Source organism: Oryza brachyantha, chromosome 1 (assembly GCF_000231095.2).
Source record: "Oryza brachyantha chromosome 1, ObraRS2, whole genome shotgun sequence".
In the NCBI taxonomy this organism is placed as follows: domain Eukaryota; kingdom Viridiplantae; phylum Streptophyta; class Magnoliopsida; order Poales; family Poaceae; genus Oryza; species Oryza brachyantha.
The window spans coordinates 23,949,814-23,973,925 of record NC_023163.2 but is presented as its reverse complement, the minus strand read 5'-3'; the positions used below and the strand labels follow the sequence as shown (position 1 = coordinate 23,973,925).

Here is a 24,112-nt window from a genome sequence, read left to right as displayed (position 1 = left end):
AATCAGTGAATCGTTCCACTGTTGCCTGAGAAGGGTGTTCATTGTTCTTCAACAAGACCGTCTGTGCTTTGGTTACGGTGTGCTGTCTGGCGCCACCCCTTTTGAGCAAGAGCCTTGGACTGCGGCGTGGTTTGAAGGATTCAAGTGAGGTTTGCATCCTTGCGCTCACCGCTTGGACACGGGTGGGGGCCCCAAGTAGGGAGTGCTCTGGTCCAGCGGCACAGGCAGTGATGAATGAGGTGATCTGGGCGGCAATTTGTGGCGGTAAGTTTTGAAGGTCCTGGGCCAGCTGACTAGAGCGATTGGTTGGGTCTTGAGCGTGGCCTTCTTCATTCTGCAGCGGCCCACCCAGACCACCTTCTTCAGTCTGCACCGGCCCGTTACTGCCTCCTTCATTCACAGTTGACAGGAGAAGTGGCCCGGTCGGGCGCTCTCTTTGGAGCCCTCTTCTTCTACTGAAAACAATGAGCCCATCTAGCCCATTAGCCTCCTGTTCACCCGTGATCCGGGCCAGCCCAGCTAGCTGAGGTGGAAGCACTTGAAAGCTGCTGCTTCCTGCCTTCCCGCCTAGCTCCCCGCCCGAGGGCAAGATCTCGCCTCCACGCGCAATCTCCCATTGCGCAGGCGGCATTAATGGCCTGCCGCCCTCGCTCTGCCCGGTTGGGTCTTGCTGTCTGAGCGGAGTAGCACTGAAGGAGAGCTTTCGCACCACCTCCCCAAGTTTTCTCTGCACAGAAACCTGCTGGAGTGCTGCCGGAGCGGTGGCAGGGTGAAAAGCGGTGATCTCAGCCACTGCCGCCGATGGATGTGTCCCCACCGCCTTCGGCGCCACGTCATCACCTACCATGGGTAGCCCTATGCTAGGCGCCGGGACCAGCTCGCCGTCACCGGCCATGGCGATGTCACCACCGCCTTCGCCATTGCCGACCACGACGTTGTCACCAACGCCATCACCGGCCACGGCGTTGTCACCGACGCCATCGCCGTCCACAACCAGCTCGCCAACGCTGCCCCCGGCGTTGTCACCGCCGCCTTCGCCGCCATCGCCGGTCACGGCTAACTCACCGGCGCTCGCCTCTCCTTCGAAGCTCAGGGTAACCACCTCTGCCAGTGACCGGACCGGCGATGAGGGGGGCCATGGCTGGTGTACTGAATGAGAGCATCAGCCGCTGTTTTGTCGTCGCCGAGGTTGATCGGGCAGGATGCTTGCTGAAGGACTGCGTCACTGATAGTCTTGTTGTTTGTCTTGCCGTCGTCGGGACTGACCGGGCGAGGTGCCGGGTGAGGTGAGGGGCCAGGCACCGTAGTAACCGCCCTGGCTCGCGGGGCGGTCTGTCGCCTCAGCCCACCGGTCGTCCCGCTGGGCCGACCCCCAAATGGCTGGCTTCCGCCCATGGACGTCCTCGGGGGTCCCGTGCCGTCTACTCGACCTGCGAAACACTGGAAGGTGTTCCGACGTGGTTAGCGAGCCCTCCTTTCTTCATCGCTATCGTCGTCGCCGCGGCGAATGAGGTCAAAGTACGCCGTCGGTGATGGGTCGAGAACCTCAAGCACGTGAATGAGCATGTTGTAGTCCAGGCAGTTCTTCTTCTTGGGTGGCGACGGAGGTTGGGTCGGGGAAGCAGCGTTCTCCATCTCAATTGCCAGGTAGTCGTCCGGCGCCGCCACCCTGAGCGGGGGTGAGTCCGGAATCTGAAGCAGGACCTCCTTGGGGATCGCATTGGGTGTGGCCGACCAGGCGACCACCTCCAGCGTCCTTGCATCCTCCGACCTCACCAGCTCAATCAAGTGACACCGCCAGTTCGCCAGCAAGATGCGCACTGTCCCCTCCTCCCAGGCGTGTGCCGGAAGGCCTTCTAGACCTAGCTTGACGAGGTACACCATGTCGCAACTGCCCGCCACCCGCCGACTCCACCGGCAGAAATTCACCCGGCACCCCCGAATCCACATGTTGCTGGAGACCACTCTGTTGCAGTCATCCGGGTTAGCAAACGTGACCAACAAGTCATGCGGAGCACAGACCTCGGCCCGCACTTCATGTCGGCGGATCGCACAACTCTGTTCGAGCGCCGCCACGAACATCTCCGGGGAGATCGAGCGCCGGTTCCCTCGGATCGAAGCCAACAGAGCATGTGAGGAGAGATGGGCCTCCCGGTCTTGCAATCCACCTGTCCAAGGAATGAAACAGCGGTGAACACCAGAGGGACGCGACGTCGGATCGCCGCACACCACCATCCCGCCCGTAGGGTGAGCTGCTTGGTGGGGCTTCGGCGGCCGGGCGTTGGGGTGAGGCGGGGTCTATGGCAGCGCGGTGCTTGCTTGTGTGGGGCGAGTGGATGCTGGCTTGCGAGTTTTGCCCGGGCAATCCTTCTCAACGTGCCCCTCGAACCAGCAGTTATAGCACCGGGTTGTGGAGCTACAAACTTGCTTCCTGTGGCCAATGCCTAGGCATTTAAAGCATCGTCCCAGCAACCAGCGAGGGACCTGCCGCCCAGCCTTGAATGCGCCCCCAGGCTCGGCGGCGGCGGTTGGCCGCTCCGCCCGCCATGAATGCTGTCTGCTGCTTTTCTTGCTTCTGACCTCGGTCCAGCCATCCTGGTCGGCCTCCCCTCTCGCTTGCGAACGCGCCGGACCCGTCACGATGTCCCGCCAGGTCGCCATTGGACGGAGGATGGTGGACGCCGGTGCCGGAGTGACCGCCGGCGGTGGCTTGGGTGGACGCCGGGGCCGGAGCGGCCGTCGGCGGTGCACTCGGGACCTCTATGAAATTTCAATTATCCTTCAAAATTTGCATATTTGTGAGTGATATAACTCATATTTATCTATCTTATCAATCTTTTTATATTTTTTATGACTATTTAGATGACATGTAAGCAACGTGTGGACATCCATCCGTATGTTAAAAAACTGCTTCCACTATAGTAACTATGTGGGTTCAGCAAGATGCAGAGCAGAAACATTGCGCAAATCCTGAATTGCAAAAGAGAAGCTTTCCCCTTTTCCTACCTAGGCCTACCTCTGTCAAAAAAACAAGTTAAAACTCTGCCACTTCGCTCCAACGATAGCGAAGGTCGACAAGTATCTCAGCGGCTGGGAAGCCCGTCTACTGTCCTACTACTCAGAGAGAATCCCCGCAGGTGTGATTCAGGCGATTGATGAAAAGCGCAGGCCTTCCTCTGGACGGGGGAAGACAGTTGCTCCGGCGCAAAATGCCTGGTAGCATGGGACAAGGTCTGCAGACCAAAGGGACGCGGAGGGCTCGGAATTAAGGATCTTCATGCCCAGAACGAAGAGGAGAGGCTGGGCTCTACACCTCTCAAATAGCAGTACGCTGCCCTGTACTTTCACTGCAAACACAAGGCAGCTGATGTATCCCGGATCCTGCAATTGGGCATTGAGCAATCAATGGAAACGAGATCGTCAGCGCTGGCACAATCTCAGCTTCAATGCATCCCGCTCCAAACAAATGCGCTCAGGTTATCGGTCACTTCAGATATACAGTACGACGAAAGGACACCCTGCTGGGCCCGGCGACAAATGACAAGGAACAGGAGCTGTCGACCAAATTCATCTACACCGCTGGAATGCAAACTCAGAACAGTCGCCCAAATCCCGACTTCGTCTGGCGAAACAAAGCACCTCTAAGGGCACAATTCTTCGCCTGGCTGCTCTGTCAAGAAAAACTTCCAACGAGGCATAATCTACGGCTCAAGAACATAGTCTCCTCGACTGAATGTTACTCCGTAGCTTTTTTTTTTTTGGGGGGGGGTTGGGGCGGCCTGAATGTTAGCTCTACAGCCACCCTAAAGAAACGAGATCGCACTTAACCATTCACTGCAGCTTTGCTTTAGCCTTCTGGACATCCATCAACACACACCCAAACATCAGCCGAGACTGCCAGGACAACACTACTAATCCTTTGCTTTTGGATCCTCTTGAACCATCGACATGAGGTTGTCTTCCGCAGCCTACAGCCATCCCTCACTCGAGCTCTACAACGAGGAATTGAGGAGTCAAATCTCTGGGCTCACAGGCTAAAGAATGAGGACAGGCACATAGCGAATGCTTGGAAGGAAATATTCACCGCGCCACTGCAGTCTGCAGGCCTTACATGGCCTACAAAGTTCCTCTTAGGGCTTGCACAGTGCGGTGAGTTGGTGCGGACCTTCATCTGGCCAGTTCAAAGATTCTTAGCCAACTCAGCTCACCCCGTGCCCCTGCAGAGCTCCTCGTCTTCTGTAGGGCACAGGTCCCTCCCTAGAAAACACAACTTTTCAATCAGCTTTTGATAGTGCACGGGTACTGAGGAGAGAGAGGGACGTCGCCGATGAGCTGCCGCCGTCGGGACTCGCCATCGCCCGCCCGATCCGCCGCCGCCTCCGCAGGACTCGTCGTCGCTCACTCGATCCGCTGCCGGGACGGCCGGGACACGCCGCCGCCCGCCCGATAGACTCCCGTCAGGACTCGCTGTCGCCGCCGTCGCCTTTGCCGGGACTCGCCATCGCAGCTGTCGCTAGGACTCGAAGAGAGAGAGGGAGACGGAGGGAAGATGGAGAGAGAAGAAAATAAAAAAGTTTACGTGGGTCCTACCTAAAGACACACTGGAAAAGTTGTATTTTATGTATGGCCTTATCTTACGTGACACTATTTTTTTTCTGAGGCTCCTCGCTTCGATAATGCATGCCATATCAAAGCTCCATAAAAATTAACTCTGAATTTAAAAATATAAATTTTGGTTTATAAGCATAATCAGAAATGAAAAATACGGGGGTGTATTTCACTGTCGTTTGCATCCTCTTTCGTATGCACCGAGGACTTTAGAGTTCTTTCTCAGACTATTAGTTTTAACATTAGTTTTAACACTAGGAAATAAATCCTAGATGGCACGAGTGACGAGTTCAGGTGTTCAACTATAAGTGAAGCGCGTGATTTGGTTAATGAATCTAACTCACTAATTATGACTGAATTATCACTACGGTTACTGCAGTTGATGCATGCATTTTGCCTTCCATTTACAAGGAAAAGAACCACAGTAGATATGTGCGCTGTGTACACTGTACAAAAGGATCTAGAAATTCTTTCGGGCCTCACATTATTGTTTACTGCATTTGCATGTATGATAACATGTATCTAGAGGACGACCAAATTTCTTCAGGGATCAAACCGATACGGATTCTCAAAAGTGACGAAAAGGAAAAGCATCTTACGATTTACAGATAGGTGCGGTTCTTCTGTGCCTATCAGAGAAAAATCTCACTAACACTAGTCAAATTCTAGAACCACCTTGCCGGACACTAGCCTTTTCTCCTTGGCCTCGTGAGCTTCTCTTACTTGGCTGATGGGAAAAGTCTTCTCCACTGGTATCTGCAATTTCCCAGCTCCAGACAGCCTGTGTATCTCATGAAGTCCTTCGGAGTCAGCTCTCATGTATGTCCACCAATAATCTGACATTAAATTTGTACGAAACATGAGATGTCTAGTATAAACAATGGAATAGGTAACTTCTGTAAAGTATTTCATTCCTAGATTAAATATAAAGGTGAATAGAGATGCATATCATAAGAAAAAAGGAAATTATGTAGAACCATTGTTAAGGTAGAATTAAGTCATTAGCCAGTCGCTGACATCAGTGTTTATGTGACCAACTTAAGTCATTGTTTAAGCAGTTCACAAGTAATGGACGCCACCAGTGACCAACTTAGTCATTATTAACCGCCCGAGTGCTCAACTATCAACTTGCATGTTTATGCGCATGTCAATGCAGCCTATTATCCATTCAGGAATTCAATGCATCGATAATAAAATGAAAATATTTTAGTTCACTCTACATGTCTAATTTGTCTCATAAGGTTATTTTCAAACGCTACTGATAGTAAGTTTTATTACGGAAAATGGTTGGGATGTTAGTGAAACCGAGTAAGGTTGGATAGATTTGCGTATTGATCTAAAAAGCTATCTGGCAGACCAGGCAGCATGCTCGTTGGATGTTGGCTGAAGTAGCCTTTTCTTTGCCATTTAGTCAGGTAATGACCAACTTGTAGTTGGTGCAAGTCTACCTAATGTTTTGAAGTGCAAGCCTAGATGGTATGTGAGTCTATGGCCAGCTACCCTGGTAGTTAAATAAGCACGATACATCCCCTCAGACACAGTAAATTTCCCCCCAAAAAGAAATTATATGAATAGATACAAACCTATCCCATGAGAATAACGGTACTGCATTTGTTTCTTTAGTAAAACACCAGTAGCAGCAGGAAGTCCCACAGCCAATCCATATCTATCTGCTAGGGCAGCCGCTTCTCCCTATCACATAGAAGGACGATACTATAATGAACATTTACAATCACAGCAGAAACACAGAAAAAATCAAAAGGGAAGGTTGACAACCTGAAGGGTCATATAGTGTCCACCTCTACGCAGAACATTAATGCCAATTCTCTCAGTTTCAGGTACTCCTATGGTATCCAACACTGCATCGAACTTTCCTTTAACTGCTGATTCGGTATCCTGTAAAGTAGACTATAAAATATGAACATAATGGAGAAGGTGACACTCATCTAGGGAAAAATCTTAAAGAGAGAGGGGAGGGAGCAAAATCGATAAGACAGCCAGTGAGGTACTCCATGTCCCTGACAAAGAGTCCTCTAATGTTTTCTCGCTCATGGAGAATAATGAAAGACTTCACTATCCTCTCTTATATTTACCATGTAGACACAAAGAATTACACAATAGCTCAGAGCCAATATATAATACTACTGCAGTTGTTTACCTGACACCACCAGCCAAAAGAGGCAATGAGTCGCAAGTCTTGAATGATACTTTAAAACCAGTTCAAACAACAACACTGTGCATTAGGCAGTAATAGCATGCTCTAATAGTAAGGTTCATATTTTATAGTCAAGTGTAACATTGCATATGTGCAGCCTTGTAGGAGAAATGAGAGATTCCACACCTAAGAAAATGGAAAACTGATAGATGGTAGCAGTTCTGTGCACCTTCACAGCGCGAAATGGATGGAAATTATGGAACTCAGTTCACATTTCTCCATGTAAGCATGAGTTCAGATAATGTGGTAACAGAACTACGAACCACAATGGCTAACCAGCATCTTAGGCACCATGCCATTATATATCCATTTCTGCTGTCTAACAATCCTATCGTAGCAAAGACAAGTAAAGATAGATAGCTAGACATATCAAGGATATTATGGCCTGCCTGTGTTGAGATCAAGATAATGCAACGGCAAGAGAATTCACTACACCATCATCAACTCATCGTAAAGAATGTGTACACACAAGAGTTTGGACTACTGAAGGCATTTACCTCAGTAGTGTAATCAATGGCTTTTTCAGCACCAGCGGCCAAAACTTGTTCAATACTTTTGGTTCCACATGTTGCAGAAACACTACACCCTGCAGCTACTGCAAGCTGAACAGCAGCTAGCCCAACAGCCCCACCTCCACCAATTACAAGTGCTCTTTGTCTAAAATAGAAATTAATTGCATTCAGTTCAAACGGAAGGACAAACATAACTTCAATATGTTACCACTCAACCAGATATAAAATAACATTTTACTGATAATGAAAAGCTTGTGTATGTGCATTGGGCCTAATTAATAAATAGATTGGTTTTTCGGTTGACTACAAGAGAAAGATATTACAATTTTCCTGCTGGTTATACAATAGAACCCAAAGAAAGCGGAGTGTAGAGTTTCTGTATAAAATCATGCAGCTTTACGAAAGGAGATTAAGTAACTTTTGGTAGTGGTATGCTTCTAGCTGTCTGCCAGACTGCCACACAAGCAAACTATTAGAAGCATACTTAGTACCAAAGCCACTTAGAAATCACTAGTTAGTACCAAAGCCATTTAGAACTCACCAGTTCCATAGTTATGTACCATGCAATCTATCCAACAAATTAAAATTTAAGGTAGGTGCAAGTCACAGGAAACAACAAGAATGGCAACAGCAGAAGTTGTCTTCTGTTTAACAAACAGTGATGTATAACCAGACATACCCTTCAGAAATTCGAGCCGTACCATGTAAAGCACGCCATGCAGTCAGAGCAGCAAATGGGATAGCGCTAGCCTCCTGCAATATAACAAAACTCAATTCTATTAGCTTGCAGTATGGTATGTTTTTCACATACAAGTAACATAAAAAAAATCAAGTCCTGGGTCACATAATTAAGAAGACAGAAATTGTTCTCGGTCTCACCATGAATAACCAATAAACATGAACTAAAATATTTTATAACTTTCATTAAAAAGCTTTCAAAGGGTGATATTTTGTTAAAAGGTATACAAAGGTGCTTCTATCATCATACATTAGCCGCAATGCCTGTTAAATACTAAATGTGATGCACTGATGTACATTCCTGAAATGGAATAAAACATATCGCATACATCCAGGGGAAAGGAGTAGCTCTGTCCAGTCCATACTATGCTCAGATTATTATCTTGGGGCTACTGAATCATATAGTTTAGGAAATTGAAGTACTCCTGAAATGATATTTTGAAAGATTAATGTTATGAAGAGGAGAGTTATCTGATAAATTCGTACCACATGAGTGAGTGTAGATGGTTTCGAAGTAAGCTCATCTTGTGAAAGAATTGCATAATCGGTGTATGTCCCTCTTATGGCTGTTGGATGCAAAGCACCAAACACTTCTTGCCCAATAGTAAATGATGACACAGAAGTCCCTGTAGCTGCAACTTCACCACTTATATCCCGGCCAATGATCAGAGGTAGGACTGGCTCAAATATTGAACGCCCATAACCAGACCGCATCTGAGGGCAAACATTTTTTATGAGAAATAAAATTTCACAAAAGAACAATATATTTAAATTCATAAATCGGACAGTACAAGAACAACTATATTCAATTGTTCAAGCCATCTGCATTTTGCTTAATCTTGGGCTTCTAACAGAGTATAACTTCAGATAAAACTCAAAACTGCCGTATACCTAGTCGAATTCAATTTTTATGGAAATTGGGACGGGTCACATGGCCTTTTGGTTAAAAAAAATGAGGATTCGCCAATTTTCATTTTGGGATCACAAATTATAAAACTTCTGTTGAGTGTACGCCTTCCCTTCCTAGTTCATATAGCATTACATAAGAATTCACCATTTTGTTGCGTTGACGGGTATCGTCAGCTGATCAGTTGCTACTACCTACAGCACAATGGTAGATGCAAAACGTGCACCCCGAGCCTATTCTATTCCCAGCATGACGAAAATATGGCCATTTTATCAACCGGTTCACAAGGGGGGAGTCTGAATGGAACGCTCACTCGCAGGTCCAGGGGGTTGATGGAGACGGCGCGCGCGCGCACGAGCACCTCCCTTGGCTTCAGACCAGGCACCGGCACCCCCTGCCTCACCTCCAGCACCTCCGGCCCGCCGAACCGAGGCACAACCACGGCGCGGCAGCTCTTCCTCTCCGCCCCCTCCGCCGTGGACGCCGCTCGCGCCCCGGCGATCCGCCGGCGAGCCCTCGCGGCCCTCCACCACATCGCCGGGTGAGGACACGAAGCCTCCTAGACCCCCTACACCCTAATGGCTGGCGGCGGCCGCGTCCCGCGCGAGCGGAGGAGGCAGGCGACAACGGCGGCGTCACCCTCTCGGGTTTGGGAAACCGACCGGAGAAACGAGACGGGACGAGTGGGGGGAGCTAAGTACATCGACGGCTGCCCCTATGACATGTGGGGACAGATCGAGTGGGGGCTCAACGTGTCCTGGAGTGAGCAGACGTGGCTCGAGGAGGGGTGGGAGGGAGAATCGGGGAGGCGAGCGAGCGACGAGCGGGCGAGGTGGGAGCGATGTGTCCGGCTTCCCAGCCAGGAGGACGGAGGAGAGATCCGGGCCGTCCATCGGAATTCCTACGGATCTGGGCTTTCTGGCGTGAGGCGTTAGAACTGATTCTGCTACACGTATACTTTGCTTACGTGTTGGCACTTGGTATCAATCCCTTGTGTGGATCATTAGAAGGGTTCCTGTAGACGTGCTTTCATTCGTGATCGGTTGGTATCCTAAGAGCAAGTAGAATAATAAGGAGCTATAGATCGATAAGCCTATATAAAGCTGAGAAAAAAATAAAAAATAATAACGGACTATACAATTTTATGATTCAATGGCTCGGGATGATCTTTACCATCCTGCACAGTACGTTGTTGCTACAATATTTTTGCTATAATGCCTATTACATCTTCGTCCTTATTTTAGGTCATATAATGTCATTTGATTGCTTAAGTTTCATTTCAGGTCATATAATGTCATTTGATTGTTTAAGTTGTAGTTATAATAGTAACTTCACGGTTATGGGATTTAACACGATTCCTATATTATATATGAGAAGCGCAAGCTGATCCAAGCCTAAAGTTAGGAGCTCTATTTGCCAAATATTGACTATATAAACTACCAGTACTTAATTAGCGGTAGAACTAGAACATTATGACTCAAGGATTAGAAACACACATATATGGTATAAGTATGTCTAATACCTGAGGCTGAATTGACTAGAGCGATATGTAATTACATTCTTCGAATCATAATGATTATATATTTTATCTGTATTCTACGTCGTACAAGTCATCGTGTTAATCGTTAACATGGTCACGGTAATTTAATGACCAATTTTTTACGGTCACGTTATATGTTTTATGCCGAGTTATCTAATTCCTAACAACGGCCAGTGATCAAAGACATCTTATAATAGCAGCAACTATATACTCGTAGATTAAAATGAAGACTATAAGATTATCTTTAGAAAAATGAAGTCCAAAATTCGATGTGAACTTTTGAGATTTCGAGGGCAGAGCGTTGACGCAACTACCCGTAAAGTACTGACTCTATCCTAAAATATATATAGAACTTTAAATTTATTCTAAAACCTTTATTATCATAAGTATATCATAAGTACTATCTGTTACATTAGTCACCTCTCATTTAAATTTCTTTCCATTATCCTTAACTATCCACTCGGTACTAGCCATATAATATTTAACAGAATATATTATATTTTTTTCTCAAACCTTTATAATATGCAGTGTACTTGACGACCTAAGAATTATAGGAGTACATACGAAGACGGTGGTGGATGCCATCAGTGGCGGTTCCAGGGGTGGTCCCTGGACCACTCCCCATTTTTGCCATGAAGAACATCCTATATAATATTACATATTTTACCTTATATTCTTTTAAAACTTTAGACGTTTTAGTGGTTTTATGATGTGATGAGATATTATTTTATATTTGTCGTGCTTCATTTAAATTTTGAATACACATATTGAGTTCATAATATTATAAAGTTTTGGAACCAGTGACGGATCTAACAAAGTAGCAAACAATATTAGGATGTCTGAATAAACTAGATAGAACTTCGAACCTCATTTTTACTGATCTTTAAGATAAAATTTTAGCAACACTTAGTGAAAACTCCCGTGGTTTTAATGGGACAGCGAGAGCTCAAGCTCCCACCCATAATAGATCTACCACTGTTTAAAGGATTCAGAACTAAGGCCTTGTTTAGTTTGTAATTTTTTTAAAAAAACATCGTATTTTGAAGTATTAAACGCAGTCTAATTACAAAACAAATTTCAGATTCCGCCTGAAAACCGTGAGACGAATCTTTTGAGTCTAATTAATCCATCATTAGCATTGTAGTACTTATGGCTAATCATGTCCTAATTATGCTCAAAAGATTCGTCTCACGGTTTCCCCCATAACTGTGTAATTAGTTTTAATGTTCATATATATTTAATACTTTATTTAAGTGTCTAAAGATTCGATGTGATATTTTTGGAAAAAGAATTTAGAAACTAAGCGGCTGTTTGGATCCTATGACTTTTTTTAAGTCTCTTATCACATCGGATGTTTGAACGTTAACTAAGAGTATTAAATATAGACCGATAAAAGAACTGATTGTATAAATAAAGACTATTTCATTAGACAATTTTTTTAAGTCTAATTAATCTACAATTAGTAAATGTTTACTGTAGCATCACATTCGCTAATCATGGACTAATTAGACTCAATAGATTCGTCTCACAAAATAGTCCATAATATGGGATGAGTTTTATTAATAGTCTATATTTAATACTTTTAATTAGTATCCAAATGTTCGATAATAAGGACTTAAAAAAATTTAGAGGATCCAAAAACCCCCTAAACATGGCCTAAGGAACGAGGAGATGCCGTAGACTGGATAGGCACAAACAAAGTTGAGTTGACGAAGACGACCATGCCGTCCACCGAACGAGGAGTTGTTGTGGGATTCTGCTTCATACCCTGTTACCGGTACGACTCTTTCGGCTTTGACGGCTGATGGATTTCCCCCCTCCACTGCTCTCTGTCGTGGCTAGCCTAATCCATCCGCGCGGCGCGCCCGAGGCCCATCCCCATCCGCCGCGCGCGCGCCTTCCTTTTTGCCGCGGCCGTCGCTTTTGGGCGTCGCGGGGCGAGGCGGCCCCAGCAGAGAGAGCCCACCACCACCCAACAAAGTGGGCAGCGGCCGCGGACCAAAAGCGGAAGCAGAACCAGCAACAAGACGCGCCTCGCCCTCGCCCTCGCCTCTCCCGGACTCCCCCCGTCCCGTCGAAGAGGAGAGGAGAGAGGAGAGCAAAAGAGCATCTCTCTTCTCTCGCCGTCTCGCGTCGCGAAACCCTGGTCCGGCCATCCGCCGCGCCGATCGGGAGGGCGCGAGGGAGGGACGGCGCGCGGAGGAGCGGGAGGGGGCGATGGGGAGGGGCCCGGCCGCGGCGCGGCCGTCGTCGGGGACGGCGCGGCACCAGCAGTTCCGGGCGCGCGCCAAGACCCGGGTCGACGACCTGCAGGAGATGTTCTCCGGCCTCCAGTCCGCGCGCAAGGAGTCCCGCTCCACCGACGCCGCCGTCCTTGAGGCGCAGCTCCACCAGATGCTCCGCGAGTGGCGCGCCGAGCTCAGCGTCCCGTCCCCGGCCTCGTCCCTCCAGGCAAGAGCCCCCCTCAACTTTTTCCCCGCTTCGCCTCCCCCGTTGACCATTTCTGGGCTTCTCGGCTCACGCTTTCATTGGGTGGCTGTGGTTAGCAGCAGGGGAACAACCGGGAGCTGTCGGATCCGCCCTCCGAGACGCTGCGGCTGCTGCAGCTGGCGGCTGCCGAGGAGGAGGACGACGCCACAAGCAAGCTCGTCGAGCAGCAGCACCCGCAATCGACTAACCAGGCCCACGGCCACGTGCAGGGCGGCCAGGACATGAAGCCGGAGCCACGGGAGGAAGCGGTTGCTTCCCCGGCTGATCTGACGGTGCCGCAGTCGCCAAGTCAGGGAGTTATCGCGAGTGGTGGAGGGATGCTGGCTCCTGCTGCTGCCGCTGTGTTCCATGATCAGGTATAAGTTTTTATTGGTAGTCTGATCTTTATGCGAACTGTGTGGTACAATGGCTAGGCTATTAGCATGGTGGATGTGATTCCTTGGAAACGTGGATGTTTTTTTTTCCAGCGATATGTGGTACAATGACTTTTTGGTTCGGTGTAATTTTTTGTCTGTGGTGTACTCTTCTAGTTATCAGTTATATTTCTCTACTCTGTAGTTTGCACAATTCTTATATGAAGTCTTTGTTCTGTGCGTTTAGTTGGATATAAGTGTGATCTGCAAAAACATTTCCGTTAAATCATTTGGTAGGAGTTTATGCTTTTCTTGTGTAGACAAACTTCATGTGCACCTGTGCTTGCCTTCTGTCAATAATGTGATAGGCCTCACTGTAACCACAACAGGATAGCTGTGGTTTTGCATTGTAATAGCCTAATGGGGATTTCAAATGGACTACACTTTTATCTAGGTGTATTCACTATTTGTAGATAAAATTAAGCTTATATGTGTGACATACAGAAACTGCAATGTGAACATTATATATGTGCCTGTACCATTCAATTCACTTTGTCAAGGCACAGACTACTTATGGCTGTCTTTCAGCCAGTGTCTCTTTTTCCCTTTTCGCTCCTATAGCTCATTGGCATGGTGTTTATAGCTATTGGTAGGCTATTATGCTCTAGTATAGAAACAGATAGATGCACGGCTAGTGTGTCCAGAGCATTATTGTTAACATTCTTCTGCCCTTTGGGCTATGGGGTACGTATGGCAGGGGTGTTTAGACATTGCTGCGATTTGCCATTCCCAAGTTGTTAATGTTTTGGTTACTTCTTTCCCTCCTGTTACGTTTGCTGCTGCAATTGTTGAACAACTGTGTCCCACCTTTCATGTATCAAGGTATTTATTCCCCTGGAACTTTGCCACACTTGTGGTGGGTGATTTTATCTCTACACTTATGTGTATGCTAATTTTGGGATGATTGTGTTCTGAATTGAGGCTTGCATATTGATTTGCTAGAATAAAGGTATTTTGTGAGGGATAAAGCACCGGCTGCATAAATTTAGTGCTAACAAAAGATGTAATGCAAAACTGCCAAAGCATTAATCAAGCCTGCAAGACTGAATTTGTGCTAGAATAAGGGGTCAATGAGGAAGGCAAGGCCCAGAAGCTCAATGTGCCTGGTCATAGAAATGCACATTCTATAGCCTTGGCATGATAACTTGGTTTGGACAATTTTAAGCAATGCATGCTTCATCATCTGGATGCTGATGATTTCTGCTAATGCGTATTGGGTGAAGGACTTGTATCGGTGGAGGGAGTTCCTGGAGGTTTGTGAGATTGGGCAAGAACATGAGCATGGGAATTGTCATGGTTGTGTCCAGGACCAAACAGGTTTTTGTGGCTGGCCCAGAGTATTAGTCAACATGCATGTCAGGCCCTTGAAGGAAAACTGTAGATGAGAACTTGTTAAGCGTGAATTTGAAGAATGTGAGCCAGTGATGCACTTAGCTATGGATCATTGTGTTAAAGATTGGTTTCCAGCGCATTCCATTTACAACCACCAAATGGCTGAAACTTTGATGCTTATTTTGATGGCTCAAACTTCAAACTAAACCTTTGCTGCTCATTGGATGCTATTATAAGTGATGATTTAGATCTCCTAAAGTTATCTTACGACGGTGAACTTGGATTGTGTATTTAATAAACCTGATGTTCCGTTATACTTATTGTAACTGGGATCTGCATATTGAGTTAATTAAGCTAAGCTAAGCTATATTGTATTTGATTGTTTGGGACACTTGGAGAAGAACAAAAGCTTATGTTTCTCTTCCTCTTGTTTGGTACAAGGATTGTTTTTGTATTGGAGTTGAGCTAAGAAATTATCTGTGATTGCTTCTTTAGTTGTGAACTTGTGATCTGAATCGTTTGCTTTGCTAATGTAATTTCTGGAGATTTGATATGTGGTCAGTAAATCTTCTTCCTAGTGTATTTCGAGAAGAAAACAAAAGACTTATGTATCTGCACTTCCTGATGATAGACAGTTCTTTTATCAGTATTGCATTTTAGGTTAAGACATTACCTGGCTGATTTTCTTTTACCTATTTCTGAGTTCATATAAACCTCCTTGACATTGTAATGGTCATATGATACTCCTAATGTTTTTTTCTTTTGCTGCAATGGATTGCCTTCATGTATTCCATGTGCATAAAATAGGCAAGAACATAGATAATCATGTTGCCTGCGGTTTTACTTTTCTGCCATATAAGTTTCTTGACTTTAAAGTTTGCAGAGGAGGGCTAATTTTAATAAGATTTTACTTTGTCCTTTCAGATGTATTATGTGAACCAGGAACTTACTGTTGAGGACTTTCTTTATGATGATAATTACAAGATGTACCTTCCTGGATCCAATCCAGATGTTCTCAGTAACCTAGAAGGTACTGGTCAGCTGGAATATCCACAGTTCAATTTGCCACAAGAGTTACCCCCTAACACATATCTTGATATGAGTAACTGTGGACAAAGTGCTGGAGATGTTTTCCTCCACATGTCAGACTTGCTCACTACAATGTCTCCAGCACCTGCTGCATTCTTAAGGCCCAAATGCGCTCTCTGGGACTGCCCTCGGCCTGCTCAAGGATCAGAAAGGTGGCAAGATTATTGCAGTATGTATCATGCTGATTTGGCCGTGAAGGAAGAGGGTCCACCAGGCACAATGCCTGTGATCCGTCCTAGGGGTATTGATTTAAAAGATGGCCCCCTGTTTGCTGCCCTTAGTGCAAAAATCCAAGGCAAACATGTTGGTATTCCTGTCTGTGAAGGGGCTGCAACTGCAAAGTCCCCATGGAATGCACCTGGTAAGTTATTGCTGCATAATTCCCATTGTATTGGCATGGACAAGTGTTTGAATTAATCGCTGGTTCATTTCTATCATGCAGAACTTTTTGATCTGTACATTTTTGAGGGTGAATCTATTAGAGAATGGCTGTTCTTTGACAAACCAAGACGAGCATTTGAGAGTGGAAACCGAAAGCAAAGGTCATTGCCAGATTACACTGGCCGTGGTTGGCACGAATCAAGGAAGCAAGTGATGAAAGACTTTGGGGGTCTGAAGAGGTCCTATTACATGGATCCACAACCGTCCAGCAGCTACGAATGGCACCTCTATGAATATGAGATCAATGATTGTGATGCTTTTGCCTTATACCGGCTTGAATTCAAGTCTTCTGATGCAAAGAAGACTGCTAAATCAAAATTAGCTTGTAACCCACTGAATGAAATCCAGCAGCAAATGGTTAGACTGAGTGCAGATAGCCCTGTGGAAAACAAACGGTCTGCCCGCAGCAGGACAAAGGCTAACCCAAATGATATCAATAGCAACATCTACTCAGTTCAGAACACTACAGCTCAAGGCGGTATACCAAATGCTTATCAGGCAGTGTCACAAGTGGACCAGATGACATATTTGAATGGTAATGTTGTTTATGGGCCTCATCTCCCATACGGTTACTCAACTGAAAGAAGTGACTTTTATTGGAGCTCAAATGATGGAGCTTGAAGAAGGGTAACCATATTTTATCTACGGCATATTCCGCCTTCAAGTTCTAACAGCTTCAGCGATACTTATGGAGCCTACTCTATTGGTGTGGCCCCATCATTCTAATTGTTATGGTTGCATTGCATCTACATGAAACCTCTTTGAAAATGCGCAATAACTTCGAGAATGTAATATAGCCTAGTATCTTGACAATAGCATCTCCCTTGGTGCAGAGCATATGTAACAGAAATTACCTGATTTGCTAGACTTGTAACCTTTATGCGGGTCTATCAGCTATTTGATGGATCCGTCTATTTGTGACCCTGTATATGCATGAGGCTGTCTGAATCTGGGAGCAACGTTGGTGGCCTTTGAAGGCACTACCCTTTTGATAAATTTGCGGATTCCTGATGTCTATTATTGAACCCCAATCACATGCTTGAAATGAAAGCATCTTGGAGCAATATTTAGCTGTTCCATGATCTGTTCTGCTGTACTGTCGAAGGCTACCATTTTTGCCACAGCAACGAAGACTTTACATCAGAAGTTGATAGAGCAGCCGATGCCTAAACTGATGAAATTTGTCTTCGATCGAAGTGGCACGGAGCCATCAAAAGTTCGTTCTGGATGTATATATGGTCCCAAGCCTGTATAGCTCTGAAAGAGATGTTATTCCTTTGCTGTCCAGCTCCTGACAAAACTCCGAGATTCCGTTGGGGCTCGTTTATCGTGAAACAGTGAAATGGAAAGTTAACCGATGCTTTATCTTTTCGTTAAAATGGCAAATATATGCTGATATATTGGTACATCAGGGTCCTTTTTCTGATGAATGGAGACACAGAGAGTCATTATTTCGCCAAATAATTAATCTAGCATACACATCACACTTAATTTCCTAATCTTCGGCCATGTAATGTCATGTTCAAAAGTAGAGTCCACTATTGACTATTATCTAATCTACGTCAGCAACAGAACATATATTATAATGGTTGTATAGTCAGGCGTAGTTTCTTAATTAATACAATAAAATATTATTTATTGTACTACTTTTCTTTTTATCCACTCTCATGCAACAAGGGTTTCCTTTAATAAATGTTAAGAGTCGACTCTAAGCTGTTATCATGCATGACTAACGGTTTTTCTCTCTCCTTCCCTCTTTTTTCTCCACGTCAATAAATTTACTTACGTGGCAATCAATAGAGTCAGCTAATAAATATCTTTGTACATGTCCTAATGGACGATAGGAAAACTTTCAAACCTCTGAGGCTCTTTCGGGTAAAATGCAAAATGCAGGAATCGAGAAATGTGAAAAAAAACCGAGAAATTAGATATAATAGTGGAGCTAAAAATACCATTAGGGCATTCACGTTGGTAATAGAAGTAGGTCATAAGTCCTTGTGGCCTTTTTATACTGTTATACATTGTAACTGTTGCATAGCTTTAAATTACCCATATATTATTTTTTTAATCAAATGCACATTTTTAATATTTATTTTTTTTAAGTAAACTCCCCTAAAACTTATTTACAAATGTACACTATCTAGCAAGAGAATGCTGCCGCATCAAGGGGGCTGACATGATCAAATTGTGCAGATGTTGAAAATAAGTTCCAGGATTATTTAAAATTAATGTAAAAAAGGTGCATTTAATAAAAAAAACTATATATACGTGGATAGCCCATAAGAAATATAATAATTTCTCTTTTCTTCTCGCTCTCCCTTTCTCTATTATTATGAGATATCTAATGGGATCCATCCTACAGCCCATTGTAAAGCTTAACTGTTGTGGGAAATGAAATAGCCAATGACCAATGCTCATGATCTCGTCTCACCTATATCGATTAGTTGAGCAATAAACATTTCCTCACCTACCATGTTCGTTCCAAAATATACACATTTTTAGCAAAGACTAAATTGAGACCAAAAGATTTTCTTTTAGTCACTTTCGTTATCAATTTTTGAATTTTGAATTGGTAAAAAATTCTTTTCAAAGATATTTATAATGATGCTTGAAAAGAATTATAATCAATTTCGATATAGGTGATTGGTTTTAGAATTAAAAGAATATAAATTTTTGAATTTTGAATTGGTAAAAAATTTTGATACTTTTAAATTTCAAAGATATTCTTTTAATCACTAATTTCATTTTAGTCACTTTCGTTATCAATTTTTAAATTTTGAATTGGTAAAAAAATTTGAAATTTGAAATTTGATTGGTTTTAGAATTATAATGATGTTAATCATCAAAACCAGTGCATGAATATGTATATTATGGTATAAAATTTAAATCTCAGAGATATTTATATTTTGGAACAGATAAAGTAGCATTACAGAAGAGATGAAAAGTGATAGTGCACTTCTCAAGGGAAATCGAATACATAATGTTCGATCCACCCAAAAAGTGGAGGAAAGGAATGATTCCAAAGGAAATTTTGCTAGCCCAATATGCCTTTTGTCCAAATATGCTAGCTCAACACTTCAAAAACCAAACAACTATGTAGAAAAAGTTTATATGGGATTTGTATTCTTAGATTCTTTTTTTTAAAAAAAAACTTTCTTAGAAAAAAGTCTCATAAAATTTGGAAAAAATGAATCAAGAGTTTCTTTGTAATGCAAGAATTTTACATGATTCATACCTGAAATGGTTAAACCATTCAAACCAAATATGCACTAAATTATAAAAAAGTAGTGTAAATTTTATGTATTTTTAGGGTTTTTTTGGCATGTAATTTAGTTATGTTATATCAATCTTTTATGGAAGATTAACCATGCCAAAGAAAACAAAAATGGTAAAGGGTTAATACAATTTATTACCACCATAAGGTGGTCATCCTTTGTCTTTCGATGGAAAAATAAAATAATATATCTACAAATAAAAAATAATTTATAAATAAAACTTTTATATATGTATTTCAAGCGATATAAAAGGATAGGCTGAAACTTAACATCGAGTCTAAATTTAAAGTTAAAAATTTTAATTTTAATTATACGGATAAGAATTAGCGAAAAGATTAGCACCAAATCAACCCAAAATCAGCTGCTTCCTGGGCATCTAGGGCTTTGGCGGCCACTCCTGCGTGGAAGTGTGGAACCGCCGTACGGCGCCGCACGCTAACGCTAGCCCGGTCGGTCGCACCCGATTCTCGCCTCCACCCCCACCGGTCTCAGACGTTCGCTTCCCCGAGATTTTCTCCTTTCTCAGCCCACCCCCCCTGCAAAAAGCGGCCGCGGCGGCAGTAGGGTTTCGGATTCCCACCCCGCGGGCAGCTTAGGCGAACCCTCCTCCTTCCCTCCTCTCCCTTCCACACGCCCCGCCTCGCCCCTCCCCGCCGCCGCCGCCGTCGCAACCATGGGCAGGGGGAAGTTCAAGGGCAAGCCGACCGGCCGCCGCAACTTCTCCACCCCAGAGGAGATCGGTAACGACGCGGGCCCTTTCCTACTAACCCTTTCCGATTCGGCCATGTTTCGTTTCAGTGCAAAATCTGGTGTCAGTGTCCGAAACTCTGTCTACCGCCGCCGTCGTGGGCCGGTGCTCGATCTGATGCTGCGGCGGGGTTCGGGTTTCTCTAGGCTGGGATGTGCTAGTAGTAGAATAAGAGCGGCCGTGAGTTATTGACTTGAATGCCACGCATGGCATTTTTGATAGTTGATACTATCTACTGGTTAGCATACAGTTGGATGGTGTTTGGTGATCCTGGGTCGTGGGGAGAGTGTTTCGCTGATCTAACATGGGTGGTAGCTTTAGCGCTTATGTCGCCTGCTTTTGATTCTCAGGCAGTCAGGCACATATCTGCACCTTTAGATGCTTCGCTCTACCCCATGATGCAGTAGTGCAGCTTGCTTCTGTTTTTTTCTGTTGATTTATTACAATTTCCATTTCACTGTTTCAGATCTTCACGGATTAAGTGTTTGTGTGGAGTTTAAACGCAGTGAGAAATCAATTGCATCCTGTCTTTATCTAGTCTCAGACAAAGGAGTTCTTTTGAGACTGTGTGCAGGAGTGAAATACTATATTTTAGTTCTAGATGTACAATTGAAGACCATTTCTTTTATTATTTGTGCTTCTGGATTTGGATTTCATTTTCAATATCCTATTAAGTGCAGAAATATTTTTGACTTGCATCTGATAATTATTTTCCATTCAAATAAATGCAGCTGCTGGTACTTCAGGTCGTCCACGCACATTTAAGAAGGTTTGCCCACAGTTCTATCATGTGGTACTCCTAGATGAACAAATAAATGTTTTGGGATAATACTAGTCTAAACTAATTTTCTTCTGGCATTTTGTATTTCTCTATGAATAATCCTTATCTGGAATGGATACGCATCTTTTCATGGGTTAGTTCTGTTTGTGGTCAAAGGATCTGTGTGAATGCGAAAAATAATGCATCTAATGCTTGTGTTTTTTTTTTTGAAATTCTGGGGGTTTCCAGTATCCACATGGTTGAGTATTTGTTAATCTGTAGTGCTGAAATTAAGAACATGCAAATGCAAATGTTTATTCAATTATTTGCACCAGCTTAGTAAACCTTGGTTTTGACACTACCTTGTCATATTCGTTCTAATGAATGATTCCAAGTATCAAATAGAATTTAGCTGAAGAGGAAAAGGAGGAAGAAGAAGAAATAGAAGAATCTGAAGAGGAAGAATCTGAAGATGAGTCTGAAGGGAAGGCTGTACGAAATCTTACTTCCTGCAGTTATATGTTCAGATGTTAGTTCCTTTTCTATGAATCTGACATGTTATGCGACAATTCCAGAAACATAAAGGAACTGAAGGTCTTATTCAGATTGAAAACCCGAACTTAGTGAAGGCAAAGAATATAAAGGCAAAGGAGGTTGATGTAAGTTGGTGACTACTGATAACATTTGAAACTACGTTTTCTGTTTTTTCCCTGATCTTTATACTTGTTTAATAATTATCAGAATCCTTTTGTTCATATGTACCTATTAGTATCTTTTCATGCATATGTCCAACTAACTACTATGCATTTTACAGCTTGGAAAGACAACTGAGCTCTCAAGGCGTGAAAGGTAACCTTTCTTATTTCAGTCCATGCATTCTGTAATGTTAAGGTACAATACTTTAACTATGTTTGTTTTATAGAGAGGAGATTGAAAAACAGAAAGCTCATGAGCGTTATATGAAGCTTCAGGAGCAAGGAAAAACAGAACAGGCTAGGAAAGATTTGGGTGAGAATTCTTATCAATATTATGTTCACCTCTTCCTTTCTTTTGGTGTTCCTTGTTGGTTGTGGTTACATTTGTACTTTTATCACATGTGACCTATGAGCGTCCATTAAATCTGTGTCAGTGTACATATAGAAATGCCGAAACAGACTCCGTAACAAAGGGAAATAGTCTATGTTGTTAGGATGATATACAAAATTTAGGATCAGCAACAATAAAATAAATGACTAGCCCATTTGATATTTTTATCATATCCAAACATCAGTGGGTTTAGATCTGAAATCTTACTGGACACTGAGTAGTACCGATACTAGCATTGTACAAAAAAATCAAGTTATACTGTGTGTGAAACAAATCCTACAGTTCTTTCATATTCTGCAGCAGACTTCACTGGTTTAAGAATATCAGGTTAGGGATGAAGTTTCTGCTTCTTGTTTAATGTTTTTTTAACCAAAAAAATTGTTGTATTAATGCTGAACATCCACCTGAAAATCTAATGCAATCCTCTGGGGTGTCCCTCAATGGTGCAGAATTTTACTTTTACTCTTAAGAAAAATGTCTTTCTAGAACAAGGAAGACACTCATTTTATATTGTGAGATGCACACCTATCATTTAATGTCAGAATTGCCCATTTAATACTATTATTTTCTTCAGAATGCAGCGTTTTGACATCCTATATTTTTCTGCCGTCTTCAATATTGAAGAATTATCTGTGAATTGCAAGCAGCTATGACCCTTATAATCTTGCACATGCAGAACGTCTTGCTTTAATAAGACAACAAAGAGCCGATGCTGCCAAGAAACGTGAAGAGGAGAAAGCTGGTACATCTCCCTTGTTATTTATACTATTGCTTCATGGTTTTCTTGTGTGCAAATTCAGAATTGGTTGCAGACGTATCATTTTTTAAAACATATTGTTCGATCATAGCATCATGGATTAGTAAGATGATGCTCATGTTACCCATTCAGTCAGCAACATATTTTTCTCGGATTGCAATAGTATAGTGATGTTAATTTTGTTCATGGCAGCCAAAGAGCAGAGGAAGGCTGAATCGCGCAAGTAAATGCGGCAACCAGGGATCATGAAGGCGTGAGCTGTGTTGGCTGGATATTTATTTCTTATATGCACCTAGTATCTTTTAAACTCGGTCTCGATTTCAATATTTCCATAAAAATATGCATTGACTAACTGTAGTCTTGTCGACGTGGTTTGATGTCAACTTGAGCTTGGCAGGGTGCATATGTAGTAGTATGATCAGTTTATGCAAAATTTGCGTTTTACTTACGTTGATATATAAAGCAAGAACGTTGTGAATATTGGAGGTAAGCCATGGTCATGATGCTCCGAGCTTAACTGCCTATCTTACATTGCCAAGCCTATCATTAAGATAAGGTAGCTATCTTCTATACGTGAAAAAGTAAGCCGACAGCCGTAAATGAAACCTGAAATTTCTAAGTAATACTGCAAGAAGTAAGCTAGCATCCATACACATGTTCTTTGATCTTCTAGAAATACTTAACTCCTGCCTTAAAATCGGTCCACAAATTGAGAATTTTTGCCTCTTCATGACTCCTCTGTTCTAAAATAACTGAAAACTTTAGGTAATTTTAGGTAAAAGAATTATTCTAAAATAAGTGAAACTTTACGACAGAAGGAAATAAACCATGCAAATCCTCACCTCATCTTTAATGCAAAATTCTCATCTACCTTTAATGCAAAATCATCGCCTACCTTTAATGCAACTATTCTGTTTAAAATTGATAAGGTGTGAGGGCATCCACAATGCAATGACTAACATAATGTCTATAGAATTGAATAAGTTATTATATAGAATAAAAGATCCACAATGCAATGACTAACATAATGTCCATAGAATTGAATAAGTTATTATATAGAATAAAAGATGTTGTGGTAAGTGAATAAATAAAGAAAAGGAAACAAACGTTGTATTGCCTGAAAAATGGTTTCTACGCAACACTTAAGATATGACAGAAATAAGTAACATTAAATTCATATGTGAATTAGTTATCTTTGCAT

General features: G+C 43.4%; 3 protein-coding genes across 4 annotated transcripts; 2 read left to right on the top strand and 1 right to left on the bottom strand.

The window, feature by feature from the left end:
- Window positions 1–5,055: 5,055 nt before the first annotated feature.
- LOC102718967 (reticulon-4-interacting protein 1, mitochondrial) lies at window positions 5,056–9,653 on the bottom strand. Of its 2 annotated transcripts, none has more exons than XR_001549430.2 (7): window positions 9,294–9,653; window positions 8,560–8,787; window positions 8,037–8,088; window positions 7,321–7,480; window positions 6,385–6,504; window positions 6,192–6,300; window positions 5,056–5,444 (listed from the first exon to the last, which is right to left on the bottom strand). XR_001549430.2 is itself a non-coding variant. In XM_006644654.2 (7 exons), the coding sequence occupies exons 1-7, from the start codon at window positions 9,513–9,515 to the stop codon at window positions 5,263–5,265; spliced, it is 1,095 nt and encodes a 364-aa protein (XP_006644717.1). In that variant the 5' UTR covers window positions 9,516–9,651; the 3' UTR covers window positions 5,056–5,262. The 2 variants fall into 2 exon arrangements, 1 of the variants encoding a protein (XP_006644717.1); XM_006644654.2 differs by having other exon boundaries at window positions 8,015–8,088; window positions 9,294–9,651.
- Window positions 9,654–12,520: 2,867 nt separating this feature from the next.
- Window positions 12,521–17,300, top strand: LOC102718690 (transcription factor VOZ1). Its single transcript, XM_040523886.1, has 4 exons — window positions 12,521–12,971; window positions 13,070–13,366; window positions 15,680–16,205; window positions 16,287–17,300. The coding sequence occupies exons 1-4, from the start codon at window positions 12,738–12,740 to the stop codon at window positions 16,904–16,906; spliced, it is 1,677 nt and encodes a 558-aa protein (XP_040379820.1). The 5' UTR covers window positions 12,521–12,737; the 3' UTR covers window positions 16,907–17,300.
- Window positions 17,301–20,064: 2,764 nt separating this feature from the next.
- Window positions 20,065–23,397, top strand: LOC102718405 (28 kDa heat- and acid-stable phosphoprotein). Its single transcript, XM_006644652.2, has 8 exons — window positions 20,065–20,300; window positions 21,040–21,077; window positions 21,474–21,560; window positions 21,644–21,727; window positions 21,883–21,917; window positions 21,991–22,076; window positions 22,831–22,896; window positions 23,104–23,397. The coding sequence occupies exons 1-8, from the start codon at window positions 20,234–20,236 to the stop codon at window positions 23,136–23,138; spliced, it is 498 nt and encodes a 165-aa protein (XP_006644715.1). The 5' UTR covers window positions 20,065–20,233; the 3' UTR covers window positions 23,139–23,397.
- Window positions 23,398–24,112: the final 715 nt, after the last annotated feature.